The 18,301-nt window shown below is 40.3% G+C and overlaps 1 protein-coding gene and 2 long non-coding RNA genes across 3 annotated transcripts in view; 1 reads left to right on the top strand and 2 right to left on the bottom strand.

The window, feature by feature from the left end:
* Positions 1-640: 640 nt before the first annotated feature.
* Positions 641-5,838, bottom strand: LOC145448702 (uncharacterized). The gene is made up of 3 exons (XM_080327167.1): positions 5,711-5,838; positions 1,694-5,556; positions 641-709 (listed from the first exon to the last, which is right to left on the bottom strand). The coding sequence occupies exons 2-3, from the start codon at positions 4,163-4,165 to the stop codon at positions 641-643; spliced, it is 2,541 nt and encodes an 846-aa protein (XP_080183293.1). The 5' UTR covers positions 4,166-5,556; positions 5,711-5,838.
* Positions 5,839-14,838: 9,000 nt separating this feature from the next.
* Positions 14,839-16,437, top strand: LOC145448462 (uncharacterized). Its single transcript, XR_013917921.1, has 2 exons — positions 14,839-15,452; positions 16,218-16,437. It is a non-coding gene; the product is annotated as an uncharacterized LOC145448462 (long non-coding RNA).
* The window catches only part of LOC145448464 (uncharacterized), a 459,562-nt gene continuing 457,524 nt past the window's right edge, over positions 16,264-18,301 (bottom strand). The window contains exons 2-3 of the long non-coding RNA XR_013917925.1: positions 17,043-17,350; positions 16,264-16,587 (exon numbers count right to left, since the gene is read on the bottom strand). This is a non-coding gene — a long non-coding RNA (uncharacterized LOC145448464). The remainder of the gene's footprint in view (positions 16,588-17,042; positions 17,351-18,301) is intronic.

Genomic DNA, 18,301 nt, shown 5'->3' with positions numbered 1-18,301 from the left:
CTTGATTAGACGATGAGCGATACTCCGGTGACTCGATTTGCTCATGAACTGTCGCGCAGCGTTAAGTTTAATATTAAATATTTAATATTAAAATTAAACAGAATCGCGTCATATATATATCACGATTCATTCCGTTCTAATCTTGCTGGATCGGTGCGGTTCATTTCGTCGAATGGCCTTTGTCACATCTGTAGAGCAGCATGCGACGAACTAGCATTAGAGATATTCTATTCTGCGGAATATAAATTGTAGCCGCGAAAGAGGGGTGGAATCTTCACGCATACACAATAGATATAACTGTCCTATCCAACACCCCAAGATGACGCGTTTCTGCCTGCTTCGTTGGATTTTATTTTACACAGACGAAAAACGGTTTTCTGAAATCATTAATACACAGCAAATTAACACAAATTGTTTAGTACCGGATAAATCAATATATACTTACTTGACGGTGTTTCCTTGAGGACAGTTACAAATTTGAAATCAGAATTTTCATAATAATTATTTTAGGATCTACAAAAATTGCGATGTAAATACGATTGAATAAGATTGATAGTCAAAATATTAGCAACTGATACAAAGCAGGCAACGAGGGCGAAACTGAACAGCGATCAGATACATAACAGTTACGTCACAAAGGTCATACAAGGTTTATTGAACCGTGATGTTTATGGCTCTTGAAGTCTGAAATCGCGACTTCATCCTGGCCCTTAAAAATTGAAAATTTGAATTTATGCAAGTTTGGCAATTTTTACACAACTGCAAATTCACAATAAAAACACAAAGAAACGAAAGGTTACAATACTCAAAAAACTGTAACAAATTTCAGCTCTCAACAGTCACGAGCTTCACAGAGAAGCACCAATTTGTTTATGGGTCGTTTCAAAATATTCGTTTTGGTAAACACTCTCGCGCTTCTCACCAACCCAGACTTGTCAGGAAGGGTTTCAATCACACGACCTAGCAACCACATGTTACGAGGTAGGTTTTGATCCAACACAAGCACAACATCACCTACAGTAATATTTCTTTTCTTTTCATTCCATTTTTGACGAATCTGAAGTAGTGGAAGGTATTGTTTCTTCCACCTTGTCCAAAAAAGATCAGCCAAGTACTGGACTTGTCTCCATCTTTTTCGGGAGTAAACATCTTTGACATTGAACACACCAGGTGGTAGCATGGGTTTATCTTTCAACAACAACAGACTGTTAGGAGTTATTGGGGTCAGATCATGAGGATCACTAGACACGGTTGAAATGGGGCGATTATTCATAATTGATTCACATTCGCACATCAATGTTAATAGCGATTCATCAGACAATATTTGTTCATCACACAAAGCACCCAAAATCTTTCGCACTGTTCGAATTTGTCTTTCAAATACACCACCATGATTGGATGCACAAGGGGTCTGAAACAACCAAGTTATTTGTTTTTGCACCAAAAAATCTTGTATTTTTGTTTGATTCCAAGTTAAAATGTTTTGCCTCAACTCTTTCTCACCAGATGTGAAGTTGCTGCCATTATCTGACCGTATCAAACCGATTTGTCCACGGCGTGCAATACAGCGACGCAGTGCCATAATGAAAGAATCAGTGTCCAAACTATTCGCAATTTCAATATGGACAGCGCGAGTGGTTAGGCAAGTGAACAAAACGCCATATCGTTTCAATTCAGATCTACCACGCTTTACCAAAAACGGACCAAAACAGTCAACTGCAACTGCGTGGAACGGCGGATCATTCGGAGTTAACCTATCAGATGGTAGATCAGACATTTGTTGAGATTCTGGTTTTCGTTGACGTTTCCTACATGAGACACAATTTTTCAGAACGGATCGTACTTTGGAATTGATTGTGACAATCCAAAATCTTTCTCTGACTTGGGCTATAACATATTCCCGGCCACTGTGGCCACATGAAACATGAGCATCTCGAATGACCAATTCTGCAATTGGACTCTTTTTTGGTATGATTATCGGATGTTTTGAGTCGTAACCAATAGGAGCATTTTGATTTCTGCCTCCAACCCGGAGGGTCCCATTATCCAGAAATGGTAGCAATTTGTAGATCGGGCTGGATCTTTTGATTTGTTCATCAGTCTTCAGTCTTTCTATTTCTTCAGAGAAGTGCTTTGTTTGCTCATGACGTATAAGCATTTCTTCGGCAGCTTTAACTTCGGTTAAAGTCAATGCCTCATTTGTCAGCTTTGCATTTGGTTGTTTGTTTCTCACTTTGGCAAGAAGATTACTTTTGAAGCGCAAGACCCATGCCAGCACCCTTTTCAGTCGAGTCCAGCTTGAGATCTTGGAGATGAGTTCATCAAGAACAGAACTTGGAGTGGTAATTGTAAGAAAACACAATTTGTTTGGCTTTTTGATTTCTGGGTCATCACCAGACAACTCCTCTAGAAATGTTGGTTGTTGAGGCCACTCCGAAGAATCTTTCCACAAGAATTCTGGACCGAATTTCCACATGTCGCAAGTCAAGAATTCAGAAACAGTCTGGCCCCGAGAAGCAATATCAGCAGGGTTTAGTTTTGAAGGTACATATCTCCAGTCCGATAATTCTGAAGACTCTTTGATCATATTGATTCTGTTCGCAACAAAGGTTTTGAATGCTTTGTCTTTGTTTGTGAGATATCGCAAAACAGTTGTGCTGTCAGTCCAGAAGTATGAATCGTCAATAGGCAGGTCCAGCTCTTTTAGCAGAAATTTGTTATTACTGGCAGATATTGTTGCAGCGCACAACTCCATTCTCGGAATGGTAGAACCTTTGATGGGGGCGAGTCTTGTTTTCCCACAAACAAAAGAACAGTGAATATCACCTGCATCATTCACATATCTCAGATAAGATACTGCACCATAGCACAACTCAGAGGCATCTGAGAAGTGGTGAAGTTCGATTCTTGTCACCTGTCCAAACTTTGACGGTTTGAAACATCTTGGAATCGTAAAGTTTTCAAGCATCGGTAGTTGAGATAACCAGTTGCACCAAATCTTTCTGGCTTCTTCAGGCAACGGCTCATCCCAATTGTAGCTATTTTTGCATAAGTGCTGCATCAACACCTTCATTGGTTGCACTATAGTTTGCGCCATTCCCAGCGGATCAAAAATTGAGTTCACGATACTCAGAATTCCTCTTCTGGTACAAGGTTTGTGTTTTTCTTTGACGCGGAAGCACCACGAATCATCTTCTATATTCCACGCAAGCCCCAATGTCTTCTCCATCGGTAGCTCATCAGTTAACAAGTCAATATTTTTCAGGTTTTTGGCTCTGTTTGATTCCGGTATTGCTGCCAGTACTTCTCTGCAATTGCTTGCCCATTTTGTCAGTTCAAATCCACCTTTGCTTAGCAGAGAGCTGACATCTTCCACACGACGAATTGCAGCAGGATTATCCTCACAGGAATCAAGAAAATCATCAACGTAGAAGTTCCTTTGAACCGCATTTATGACATCAATGTCATAGGCATTTTTGTTGTCTTCAGCGACAGTTCGTAGAGCAAAGTTGGCACAGCTAGGGCTGCTCACAGTCCCAAATAAAAACACAGTCATGCGGTACGTTTCAAGTTGTTGGTTTGGGTCATTATCCTTCCACCACAGGAAGCGTAACAGGTCTCTATCAGACTCATCAACCTTAACCTGGTGAAACATTGATCGAATGTCACCTTGGATCGCAACTTCATTTCTGCGAAAGCGCGATAAAACACCAACAAGGTTGTTTGTTAGGTCTGGCCCCTGTAACAGAAGGTCGTTCAACGCCAGGTTATTGAATTTCGCGGATGCATCAAAAACAACGCGGATAGTCTTCTTTTCAGGGTGATACACACCGTGATGGCTCAGGTACCAGGTTTTACCAACTGGCCCATCATTGTGAACCTTCTCGGCATATCCATTTGTGATCATGTCAGACATGAAAACTTTGTATTCATCGAAGAACTTTGGATCCTTTTGGAATCTTTTCTGCAGATAATTTATTCTTTGCTTTGCTTGATGCTTGTTGTCGGGCAGTGTTAAATCCGGATGTTTCAATGGTAATTCCATTTGGTAGTGCTTGTTCGAGTCAAGTAGGATTGTCGATGACACCTTTTCCATAAATAGTTTATCATTTACAGAGAGTTCAGTTTTGTCATTTGCTATGGAATTGACATCATCGTGACACATCCTGCACAAAGGGTTTGGATTGGTTTAAATGAAATAGGAGTGAGGTTTGAAAGGTTCGGATTGTTTTGGGCATGTAAACATCCATCCGATGGCACTTTTCACTGCGAAGTAATCCTCAGGTCCGTAGATAGTTTCCAGAGGCTTATGAATTTTGGGGTTGTTTTTACCAATCAGCAGACCGATGTCTCCAGAAAGATCTGGGATTGGAATGTCTTCAAATTGTCGAAATTGATGTACATCACTTTGTGTTGGCCGCAGGTCGTTGTCTAGAGCGATTTTCTATGTAGATATCAGTGACTTCAGAGGTACGTATTCTGATCCCTCGTAATCAGAAATCTCTAAACCACGAACAATGGTTGACCTCTTGGTATTTTTAGATGGTTCGATTGTTTGGAAAGTTACGTTTCGCTCGGGCCCAGCGAGACCGAGTAGTTTCAACAGTTCTTCAGATATGAATGAACAATTGCTTGCATTATCAATCAATGCCAAGGTGACGATATACTTGTCAGTGCCAACGATCCGTAGTCTTGCCAGAACTACATTCAAAGTCACACATTCATCATCATCATATTCATTGTCATCGCAGGAAGCACTGAAGAAAGAGGTAGCTTCTTTTGAATCAGAAATTTTGCCTTGGCCTTCAATTTGTTCATTTGCCGAATCCAAGGTTTTGTTAGCAACCTCTTTTATCTTTTCTTCAGGTGGGTGAAGAAGTGTTGTATGATTGCCTTTGCAACCAGGCCTTATACAAGCTTGAATGCGTTTGCATGCTTTTCCGAAGTGTCCCGACTTTAGACACTTGAAGCAGAGCCCTTTGGTTTTGACGAATTCAATGCGATCAGGATACTGCATTTTGCGGAACTGGGTACATTGATTCAAGAAATGCTTTTCGTTGCACATGAAGCAAAGTTCCAATGTTGGAGTCACAACTTGTGTGCTGAATGATGCCTTTGGCTTGCCAGCTTTGAATACACCCGTAACTTGCTTCTTGGATATTTCATGATTAGGGTTGGTATATTTACTAGTGATTTCTCTAATTTTCTGGCGAACATAGTCATTTACATGCTCAACAGTCAGTTCGGTTTTCAGGTCAAAAGTGACCTCCGCCACTAAGGTTCTCCAACCAGGCTGCCAAGAAGGGGGAAGTCTCTCGCCAATTTGTTCAACCATGGAGCGTGAAACATCACAAATTCTTCCAAATTTGGTTAACTTCTTTGTGCAGGCGGTTAACGATGCATGAAATAAGAGGAGAGAATCGTTGTCACCTTCTACGAGTTTCGAGCCATTTATAACAGTGTTTATGTAGCGGTCACGTATTTGGAACGGTTGACCAAAATTGTCTCTCAATACTGCAAGAGCTTCATCAAAGCAGTTTTCCATATCCTCACAAGCTTTAACAAAAGTATTGACAATACCACGGGTATATTGCAAAAGATGCATCAACTTCTGCTTTTGCGACCATGGTTGACGATTCAAAGTAGCATTTATCATTTCCTTGAATGTATCAAATTCAATTGGGTCGCCACTAAAACATTTTGGTTCCACCTTTAATGGAACAATTTGATCACTGGGTTTAACCTGGTGAATGACATACGGATTCTCACATTGAATTAAGTTTGTCGGTTGGTTAGGCTTTACATTGAGATCAGAGTTTGCAGTTGTTTGAACTGCGCAGCCTGCTGTTGCTGCCTGATTTGAATAAGCTGGCACAAAGGGTTGTACGCTACCAGATGCAAAGGAACTAGGCAAATTAGGAGTTATTCGTGTATCAATCATGGGAGGTGCTACAATAAGGCAACTATTTTTGGCATCAATTACAGGCGATTGATTTTTGGGTGCAATGCATGCGTTCAAACAAGCAGTCACACAATTACTGTTAGATCTTTCACGCACACATACATTCTCACTTAGGCCTACAACATTAGACATTTGGCGAGAACTGTGAGACATGCTATTAAAAGGAATAGCCACACCTGCGTATGAAGTATTTGAAGATATCGGTGGAGTGGCATTTGTAGACGCTTCAGCAGTTGAAGTTATTACATTGTTCGTAGGTTGAATAGTAGCACTTGCTTGCTGTAGTTGTTCTGGAACATTGCTTATTTGAGGAGCCAGGCTCCTGTTCTCAGATGGCTGCAGTTCTGCCGCTGTCAGTTGAGGTGAACTTTGCGTTGATACACCTCGTCTAGTGAGTTCTAGTTCTAGTTCACATGTATTTTGCAAATGTTCTCGTCTTACACGGCGAGCTGTTTCGTCAGCATTTTGCTGCATCCTTTGTTTAATCATTTCACATTGTTGATTTTGCCGTCTTTGTAGTTCTTGTTCTTCTTCCTCCAACTTCCTTTGTTCTTCCTCCAACTTCCTCTTTTCTTCGTCTAGTTTCTTTCGTAGATCTTCTGCTAACTTCTTTTTTTGTTCTTGTAGATTGGCTCGGGCGAAAGCAGTTTGATTTTGAATTGATTGTATTTCAGTGTTCAATGAAGCCTGAATATCTTCAATATCCTGTTTTGCTCGTGCAGAGCATATTTCTTGCAGTTTCTGATGGTAATTTACGACATTTTCGACGTTCATTCCACTATAGCGAGATTTAGTTGAATGATTTGATGTAGAAGTACCGGTACCTGTTGATGACCGATGACTTGAACTTGATTTGCTCGAACTTTTTGCTTTCAAGTATTTGTGCTCTAAAGCCTTTGACATGGATCTCGTTTGAACTGATGATTTATTTGATCTGGCACCATGAGACCTTGAATACTTTGGTTTGTCTTTTGTTTTGGTGACTTTGTTGTCTTCGTCGCATCTCGGTGTAACATCCAGATCAGGATCTTTGGTTTGGTTGTTGGAATCCATGACAATGACAGTTGAGTTTTCTTTGTTGATTGGTGCACTTGTTGAATGGATCCGTCAAAAAACTTTATGTAACCGCGAAAGAGGGGTGGAATCTTCCACGTATACACAATGGATATATAACTGTCCTATCCAACACCCCAAGATGACGCGTTTCTGCCTGCTTCGTTAGATTTTATTTTATACAGACGAAAAACGGTTTTCTGAAAGCATTAATACACAGCAAATTAACACAAATTGTTTAGTACCGGATAAATCAATATATACTTACTTGACGGTGTTTCCTTGAGGACAGTTACAAATTTCAAATCAGAATTTTCATAATAATTATTTTAGGATCTACAAAAATTGCGATGTAAATACGATTGAATAAGATTGATAGTCAAAATATTAGCAACTGATACAAAGCATAGGCAACGAGGGCGAAACTGAACAGCGATCAGATACAGACTTAAAGATAGTGAATTGATCCCAACTCTACCTCGTACTATGAAGTATCCACCGTTATTTGATAGTGCGAGACCACCTCCGATCACAATGTTCATCACGTAGACACACTGGTACATCAGTTTCGTCTGAATATTAAGCCATGCTACTGGTATTGGCCAAAACATGTACAGTACGAACACATTTTACCTGCAACAGAGGTCTCGATAAAAAACTTTTCACTACGTCAACGCCAGTTCCTGAAGAAAGATTGCTGGCGAACCGTTTGTTTACATCGATTTCATACCGCTGGTGAAGCATGACTCGCGACGCGCTCAAACGCAGAGCTCACTGGAGGCAGAGGAACTGGCAGAACTAAAGGTTTCAAATGCGCTAAAATTGGTTTTTGAAAACAGAGAAGATTTAGCCAGTTTCTTGATGTCTCTTTACGATCCATATCCGCTACTCAACAAGAAAGCTTCTGTACTGCTCGTTCAATTTGCCACAACCTATCTTTGTGAATCTGGGTTTTCTGATCTGGCTACCATCAAAACAAAATCTAGAAACCGTCTCGATGTTGGCAGTGACATTTGTCTTGCTGTGTCAAAGACTGAGCCAAATATAAAGAGCCGCGTCAGACGATCGTAAGAGCAAATCTCGCATTGATGGTCAATTAAACTTCATTAACTTTGTTTCGTTTTGTTTTGTTTGCTTTTGAACATCATCAAAGATGGCATTAAAATAATAAACGCAAGCACGTTCAAACTAATCCTTTTTTTAGTGGTAAGCAGGGAGCCACCAGTGGTAGAAGCCTGCGCAAGGGGGCAGAGATGAGCGGATTTGGAATTTCTATGTCCTAATCCAGTCCAAATCTGAACCTTCAAATCCTAATCCATAACTTTTCCATATTCAAGTCCATGTCCAATCCTAATCCAACTGGTAATTCAGAAAAAATATTAATTTATGCAATGTAGGGATTCGAAAATTTACTTTCACAACCAACGATTCACATAAAGTTTGTCGCCACACGACATTTCAATCTCCCAGAAAATAGGTAAATCCAATTCAAATCGTAATCCGTTCTGAAAAAATTGTCTAATCCAAATCCAACAAAATTTCACAAATCCTGTTTTTTCAAAACCTAATCATAATCCATGCTCCTCTCTGCAAGGGGGCCACGGGAAATAAAAGGTTGGGAACCAGTGGTCTACTCGGCTCGGTACATGTATTGCTAATTTGACGAATAGAGGGGATGATTGATATATGGCATATGCGATGGACATGGACATATGCGTTGAGATTGAAGAGAGGCCGCTACCGGTAGTCGATCTTTACAACCAGCTAAGTCGAATAGTGCTAATTAATTCGATGTGATCATGTGAGCGATCAGATTTTAACTAAATTTTGTTTGCAGGAAGATGCCGTTGAGATTAAAGGGGAGGAAGATGCCGTTGAATTCGGTTGTTGAAAGAGATTGCGAAGATTAACGGTCTTGCCTCCGTCTGATAATCCTCATTTTGTATTTGCTAATTGCTACTTATGTCTATTTTTATTCATAATTGCTACTTATATCTATTTTTATTCATGAGTTTCACTGTTCGGTAGATTGGAGATTTTATAAGTTCAATACAACACAACAATATTGATTTTGTATTAGCTGATTGTGTCACAGGTAGCTGGTCAGGAGCAGGTTGAAGGGTGACATTAGGGAAACATCCTGCTATTATAAGCAGGTTGAAGGGCGATATTTAATTCATAATATCCGTTTCTTTTAAGGCAACAAATGATTATTTTGGCCTTCATAAGTTTTGATGTGTTCATGGGGAACACTGTATTGTGCCGAGTTCACCAAGTGCCGAGTTCACTGGCAACCATTAATATAGTAGATGTCAATTTTGAGTCGTTTTAATTTTGAATGTGTTCAGTTTTCCTGGAAGCAATGATGCCCTAAAGAACGAATGGATTCGAAATATCAAGAGAGTAAATTTGAAGCCCTCGAAATATTCAAGGATCTGCTCCGACCATTTTTTTGGAGAAGTATATCGACTGAGGTCGATCCAAATGCAAGTTAATGCCAAATGCTGTGCCAACAAGGTTCAAGAAATCACCAGCTTATTTGAAAACGGTAATTATATCCTGCATTTTCCCACCATGATGTAAAATGTCTGCTCAATAATAATGTTTCAACATTCCCCAGGTTCTGCCTGTACACAAAGGAGGGCTCCAAAGGATAGGAATACCGGTATATCATGTAAACCACCAAAAACTCTGTCAAAAAGTCAGTTGACGAAAATAATACAACAGGATCATTCCTACGGCGAACCAAATTCACCAGTAAAGCTCCAAAAAGTCTTCAACACCGCAAAGGCTCGTAATGATATATTGAGCAAGAAGCTGAAGCAGAAGAACTACTGGTTGGCAGCAAAATTGAAGTCGATGGAACATGTCAGAAAGACATTGAAGGACAATAATATGATTAGTGAGTCACGTGGAGTTATTGGAACAAAGATTTTCTGGAATACCGAATAAATTGTTTCAGCGTATGAAGCGACAGCCTGGTGGAAAAGGAATTGAATACACGAAATCTTTTGCCATGACTCTCCAATATTATTCTGCTAAAGCCTATAATTTTGTCCGGAAGTCGTTGAATCTTGTTTTCCGCACTCTAGTGTTATCAGGCGTTGGTACACCGACTCCCGGCAGAACCTGGATTCACGGCTATTGCTTTTGAAGCCATGAAGGAAACAAGTACCCGCATCTCCGAATCCACTGGTCTGTTCTCTGATGTTAGACGAAATGGCTTTAAGAAAACATATTCAATCTGATGGGAAGAAATTCCTCGGTTTCGTTGATCTGGGAGCAGATTATACAGATGACGACTCTGCTCCACAGGCCAAAGACGTTTATGGCAGTATGTGTGAATGGTTCATGGAAGATTCCATTGGGTTACTTTTTCATTGCAGGACTCAACGGCTCAGAACGAGCGAATTTGGTGAATCTGTGTATCAAGAGCCTAAGCGAGACTGGCATTACAGTGGCATCCTTGACCTGTGATGGTCCATCATGTCACTTCGCTATGCTGTCGACGCTCGGTGCTTCTTTATCTAGTAACACTAGTAACATGGTTCCAAGCTTTCCGAATCAACGTAATCCGGCAAGTAGAATTTACGTCCTTCTTGATGCTTGCCACATGCTGAAATTAGTGAGGAACTGCATTACTGATTTGGGAACACTCTATGATGGAGATGGTGGTAGAATTTCCTGGGAATATGTTGTCAGTCTAGCAATATTGCAGTCCGAGGAAGGTCTACGTTTGGGCAACAAGCTGAAAAATGCTCATGTTAATTGGAAGCAACAAAAGATGAAGGTTGCACTGGCTGCACAAACTATAAGCAGCAGTGTAGCAGATGCAATAGATTATTGCAATAAAGTATTGAAAATTCCTAAATTCAAAGACAGTGAAGCTATTGTAGCATTCCTCAGAAATTTTGACCGCTTTTTTGATATTTTGAACTTATATTTCAAATTTAAAAGACTTTAATGAACGATATGTTCTGCAAACGCGAAGGAAAACTGGATTTTAGGGATTTTTATTATGCATTGCCAGCACCAAATATCTTTTTGATAGTTAGGTTGCATCTCAACTAGTGAAGTACCTGCTGATGTATAAATTCAGCCAAGATAACCTGGAGCTATTTTTTGTGCTGTCAGGGGTGCTGCTGGATTCAATAACAATCCTACCTGTTTGCAATTTACAGCAGCCTATAAACGGTTGCTTTCGAAACTGGGAATTCGGATTTCGGCTGGTACCTGCCAGCATCGTGATGAAACATCGATATTTGATTTGACGGACCATCACCGAATGCCAAACGATGGAGTAACTCTGACTGATGCGAATTGAGCTTGAATATATCGAGACCATCTCAGTCTGATCATGACTATGTTCAGATTCCGCAGGACATTTCGTGATCAGAGTACAAAGAGCAAGTAGTCCATTATATTGCTGGTTATGTGTTAAGTCTCTGAAGGACAAACTACATTGCATAGAATGCAAAGACAAACTTTGTTCTTCCGCCCTGAGCAGCAATACCCGTCTTGAAGCGGAAAATGCTATCAACGGATGCTGCGAGTAACACCTGGCAAACTGTCACATTGTAAGGGCATGATAAGTGTAGTTTCCACCGCTGTCTTAGAAAATGTCCCTACCATGCCTTTATTTTCAGACCTCAACGACCACATACACGAAGCTGCTGTTGAAGACAATCACGCTGTGTACCTAACAAAAAGTACTTCCAAAACATATTGCAAAGTTAGATTTAACTATTCAGGTTCCGAGTTCAGTGAATCGCCCCCAGGAGGATACCGCATACGTCAAGTACTATCAAAGATTATTTTGTTCCGGCATCAATAACTGTAATTTGATCTCAACACATGACCAGTTGGATCTTCATTTTTGAAAAAAAATTCAATGCAATACTTTGTTGCAGTTAATGTTCTGAATTTAATCGAAATAGTTTGTTGCAGCAAATGTTTCATCAAATCTGTTTTAAAAAAACAGTTTATGCAGCAAAAAAGGTGGGTGGCTTTTCTACTTTCGGCGTGTTGTTATGTTTCTAACATTTTGGTTTTACAGGGTATTGAATGAAAAAATGATTTGGTCAACTCAACCTGCAATCAGAGTTTTTTTTAAAAACTAATTATCCTTCTTTCTTTCAGCGGCACAAAAGACTGGCATATCTCCAACAACGTTGAAAACTAGCTATGAATTTTCCAGTTTAAACATACTATTTCTTTGCGGATCGCAAAAATACAACTCTTGTTCGTTACAATGATCTCATTGATATATTTCTGACGCATAGAACCGTATAGTGCATGGGACTGTATAATAACCATGACAAAATCATGGACAGGACAGAAGCAGCTTGTGTTTAAATAACTACTTTGAGACATCGAGAGCAAGCTTGATGTGTTCCAGTACTTAGCGAGCTGATATCACCGATTGCGATTAGCACCACTGCTAGTCAAGACTGCTTCACTGGAGTTTGATGTTGCCCGAAGCTAATCGGTGAAATATGCGCGTCGGAATGCCGTCGCAATGCAGTATCCATTGAATTTTGACACGAGGCTTCGCCGTTCTATATCCATCTATGCATACGGAAGTCGGAAATGCACTCCATGGCGTCATTCAATGCTGACATACCTCCTATTAGCAAGGGTATACTATAGTTTATGAATATGGTCTGTGTTAGTTTTGCGATAAAACATACTTATTCCAGAGGAAAATCCCACAAAAAGCGTAAAAACACGGAAATCCCAGTAGTTCACCATAAGCACCAGTGCGCAAGTAGGTAGCCAGAGCTGTTTTTCAATTCTCTCGGCCGTTGCGGTTAGTTGCGCACTCTAGTGTTTATATAGCTCAGTGGTTGTTCATACTATGAACTTCATAGTTATTAACGTATGTTATACTTGGTTGGTTGAGTTTGTGGCACGTGGTAGCAAGTGTGATGGAAAACTCTCTTTGATCGAGTTCGTCAGCGGTGCATCTTCATCACAATGGTAATATATACGTAGGTTAAGTTGTTTTTAAATATACAACTATAGATGTAATATAGGGCTGTTGCAGTGGCGGCTCGTCCTATAGGGCAACTGGGGCATTGCCCCACCTAAAATTCTGTTCAATAACAATTCTTTACCATTTATAGACGCACACCTATCTATATAAACCGAAATCACAGCGAAAATCGTATACTTCTTGTCCTTTCGCTTGTAAATGCCCATATATAGCGAAGTCTATGCGAAAATCAAATTCTCTTCTGTGTTTTCGCTTTGCGAATGCCTAGCCGGGGCTTGCCCCGGTAGCGCTCATAACAAGCTTTCACTGTCTATTCTCTCAAAACCGCGCATAATAAAGAAACTCTCCTATTCATAAAATTACCGAGCAACCGGGGCACGATAGCTCTGTGCCCTTAAGGTGTGATGTAACAATAGTATCTATAGCTGAACTCTGTTACCGTCATATGCGTTTATTCGACCTTTGTTGGTATAGGTCGATTTTAATGGGGTTTCACACCATGAAAACTCTTGAAACTTGTTATGTCATGTCGTGATGGTGGTATTTAACACTGCCCCAAGTTTCAGGGTTCCTACCTAAAGTTTAGGGTAGTAATTCCGTTTCCGAAGTTGAGTGTGTGCTGATCCGTCATGTATCGCAAACAGATTTTACTCAAAAGCCGGTATTGGTATCCATTGGTTTTGACGGTGTTCAATACTGAGATCGGTTATGACATTTGGCACGGTAAGTCTTAATGTTAGTATCGAACGCTATACCAAGTTTCAAGTTTGTCACTGAACTGTGTTAGTGGTAATTTCGTTTCCTAATTCGAGTGAGAGCTGACTCGTCATTTATCGCTAACAGATTATACGCAAAGCCGGTATTGGTCTCTATTGATTTTAACGATGCTCCTTACCTATATCCGTCATAAGCTTTTGCACGGTATGTCTTGATTTTAGTATCGAACGCTGTGCCAAGTCTCAAGGTTGACACTCAATGATTAGGGCAGCAATTTCGTTATCAAGGTCGAGTATGGTAAAGATGTGCTCCGATCTGACACTTTAGCCTACAACACATTGCGGATTTCACGCAAAAGCCGGTGTATCTGCGGTAACGTTAAGTGAGATGATGATATCATTCTCAGTTTGCATTCAAATATTTACTTTGATCGTATATTCTCCAATGTCAATTTCACCGTGAAATTGTGGCCTTCAAGCCATTTGCGTACAACCCCTCGTCACTTGATCAGCCTATTCCTCAGTAAATTTTACGCAAAATTCGGTGTTGGTCTGTTCGCATTAATTTTGACAGTGTACCATACCGAAAAGGGCCATGAGGCCACTTCTCGATAATGTCATGTAACAGTGTACCAAGTTTAAGGCTTTCATCCACGTATTTATTCGGTAATATATTTTTCAAAGGCGATTTCGCACCAGACCTATAAGACAGTAATAAAAACGTATGTGTCGTGTTACAGTCTCCAGTTTCAAGGCCAAAATCTCTTATGCTGTACCGAGACCAAATTTCCGAGGCTGCTATTCTTAGTCCTTTACAATGATGTTTTGGATTCAATGGGACAGGCCCAATCTATGAGATAACAATTGCGTATCTGTCCGAATTCGTTGACCTTTCCAATTAGGCTTACGCTATCTCTCGAGTTATAGTCATTTCCATTTCTGCAGATAATTAGTCAGGTCTAATGCGAACATGAACCGTGTTGAATCTTTGTTCCGTACTCCGTTTACGCAGTTACCACACTTCAAGTCACAGCTCACCAGCGGACCTCTCGTGGCACATACGTTAAAATTACTGTTGCCGGGAAATTCATGTTACCGTACCATCATTAAAGGTCAACTGCATCTCAAAAATGACTTTGCCTTATTCCGTACATTATGTTGTTAGGAATATGAATAAAATAATGAAAATTGAAAATACCTTATAGTTTTCAAGTAATTTAAATTATAAATCGAAAAGTCAAAAAACGGAAACGAAACCATTCAGCCATGAAATGACGTCATGTAACTGACACAGCAGAAATCTTGATACCTGGTTTGCATAAGGTTATCCCTGTTGCTGTGGATTTGAGTATTTCAGTGTGATCATGAACGCTGTTAAGAAGATGAGGAATGGAGGTAGACGTTATGTCGCGTATGGCTGCTACAATACGCAATATGCGGTACTCAAAGTGTCCTTACATCGCTTTCACAAGCCATATGCCGTCAGCCGACCGGACGCCTATAGCTGATTAGCTGAACAGTGCGGAACACCGTAAAGACCAAAATTGCGCACAGAATCATATTCATGCGCGGATCACTTCCAACCATCTTGCTTCAATGAAGTATCCGAGATACACAAGCTAGTTGACTACCGAACACAGGCAACTATCGCATGTACTCCCGTCCACACTTTATTTTCACGGAGGAATACCGGTACTCCTCTAAAGCTACGTACTGTCCGAAATCGGTAAGTGAAAATGTATTGAGTCAGCTAGTACTATAAGACTGTAACTAACCGTTTCTATTAGTATTGACTGTGGTAGTAACGAAAGTAGTTATTGTTTGCACTCAAGTATACATGTAGTGTAGAATTAGGTATATGCCTTCAAAAACTTTTGAAGTGGAAGTATTCTAAAATTAAGCCACTTCACTCATTGAATGAAGTAGTGGCATTAGTTACTGAAAAGGGAGTATGTAACCAGCTGACTGCATGACCTGATGGTTACATCGCTGACCTCCTTATGGACTCCGTGGATAATTGAAAAGGACGCGACTCGAGCCAAAACTATAGAAGTGAGATGACTTGTGACTCGAAAATTTGCCACTTGGCTACAACCCTGATAAAATCATAGACTGATGAAGCTGTAGCCTATGAGTCAGGAAGCCTACTTATCATGTAAGCAGCAAAAGCAACACGATGATCCATTACTATATCGTAATCTATGTCCCTCTCAAGATGTTGGCAGCTCAGCGGAGATGAGAAAGTACCAGTATCACCATAACTGTCGTAAAGTACTCTGTTAACTGTTCAAAACAACCCTTATAAGATTTCACCATATTCACAAGCCATACGCATCATTGTAGGATGCAGTTTGCAATCCTTTATTTAATGATACTTGAGAAGGAATACTGCCTTCAATCTGACTGTGTTATAACACCTTGTGATATTTTTTTGCCTCCTCTAGATTACTGCAATGAAGAAGTCAATGGTGATATTTTTTGCCTCCTCTAGATTACTGCAATGAAGAAGTCAATGCACTCGTCAAAACACGACCAGGAACGGCAGAGTTCATCAATTTTATTTGAGTAGCGGCATCGTCAAAATTAGCTCGGATGATGATATTGCTGGACACAAAACCCGATATGTTTCTCTTCCTGATACAGTAGCAGTGTTGATGGATTAGTTTGTTGCATTTACTATTTTCAATAAAACTATTTTCATGCGCAATGAAGCATTTCAAAATTGAAATCCTTTGAAACTACTGGATGTGACTTTTGATCGGATGGCAGTAACGACATGCGCAGGCAGGATTTTCCGTGTTGTTTTCTGCAGAATCCCCATAGCAATCGGACGAAATTCCTGTGCAGTGTTTCTCAGCTTCCTGAAAAGTGTAGTGTTAGGAAATTACTTGGCAACGGACTCGCCGTTTCATCTTAATGAGGCTCATTCACTCATGCATCAAACTAGATGTTATAATTCTGTGGCCATAATCCTGTTCATATCTATAGTAAGACATCTTCAATGCATCACCATCCCAACAAGCTGATTGAAATCATGGTAATGCTGTGATTCACTCTTATTCTGTCAGCACAAACTCTCCCTGATAGCTGGCAACCTCCATATTAACACCTGTGATTGATTGTAGCAAGATTCCTAATTGAAACGAAGTAATCCACCAAATTATACATAGGCCGCTACCATACTGCATTTCATTTAGCTTTTACGCTGATCACACTACAGATTACCAACCGACCCATCATACGAAGCTGATAGGGGTTCCACTGATGTGGGATCGAGCGAATCACCACCTGAAGCGCGTCCGCATTTCATACTTACATTCAAGTACTCAGATTCAGTTTTAACATCATACAAGCGAGTCCTTCGCCATACAACTAACTCAAATATTCGCCCAGCGTCTTGGCGAACACACAATCACACATATCCGCTGTGGTGAGAATAGAGATGTCATGTACTTGACGTCACAATGCACATTCTGCTTTTTCTGTAAACATGCCAATATTGGGACTTTCAGTCAAAATTACGGCAATTTCCGATTGAGTAGAAACACGGAAAGTCGGTAATTTAGGTATAAAATAAAGTTCTGAACATGATTCCGCAAAGTTGTCTATAGAGATGCAGTTGACCTTTAAGTTACTTGTTTACGTTGGAAAACGCCATTGTGACGTCATCTTGATAAAAAGTCGCTTGCAGCCCTTGCCCCACCACCCGATATTGTCACGAGCCGCCACTGGGCTGTTGGTTAGGGTATGGTTTGTGGTTGATATAATGAAGTAGTGGGTTACAGTTATGTTAAGGATATTTAACTACGTGGTGGGTTAGGGTTGTGAAATGAAGGCTGGATATGGGATGCGGTTACGGGTTAGTGTAGATGTATACGGCCGTAAACCAAACTTTACGCTGATTGGTCGAGAGACAATGGCCGTAGAAACGGCGCAGCAACGGAGGACGCTGCATTTACCTAAGCCTAGTTGGCACTGCGATGTATTCCTATAGCCGTGTGGACTGTATACAAACGGCAAGATTACAGTTAAATGTTTATTTCTTCATCACTAATAATGCAATTAGGAAAGGAAATAAACTATTTAGTAACATATACTCAAATATAATGTCGAAACCCTGCTGTGTTTATAAATGCAGTGCCACCAATGGCAATGAACTGAGGGAGAACGGTTCTTTCCATTCATTTTCTTTCAACGGAAAGTACAGGAAGGCTTGGAAATGCAGAGTAAGAAGGCAGGAATTCAAGCCTACTCCGAAAAGCTTCATTTGCTCCTAGCACTACCATGGCGATGTCATGAACTGTCTTCCTTCAATGTTGTGGATGCTGCACATACAAATCCTACATTGTCATCTGGTGATCCGTATTTAGAATCCCCACCGTTAAATAACATTCAAATGGAATCTTCAAAGCCATCACCTGAATCTTTGGGTTAGAAGTAGCAATTTTGGTAGGGTTTTGGACTGCTTTGAGAGGAACAAGACGGCAGGTAGCCTACACAAAAAACACAATCTCTTTTCAAATCATTTCAAGGACAGTGCAGTATGAACAGGGATTCAATATTGTGTCGGATATA

This window comes from Botryllus schlosseri, chromosome 10 (assembly GCF_051294905.1).
Source record: "Botryllus schlosseri isolate E-star chromosome 10, Bs_hap1, whole genome shotgun sequence".
In the NCBI taxonomy this organism is placed as follows: domain Eukaryota; kingdom Metazoa; phylum Chordata; class Ascidiacea; order Stolidobranchia; family Styelidae; genus Botryllus; species Botryllus schlosseri.
The sequence above is the reverse complement of the archived record's forward strand: the minus strand, read 5'-3'. Positions and strand labels throughout refer to the sequence as shown.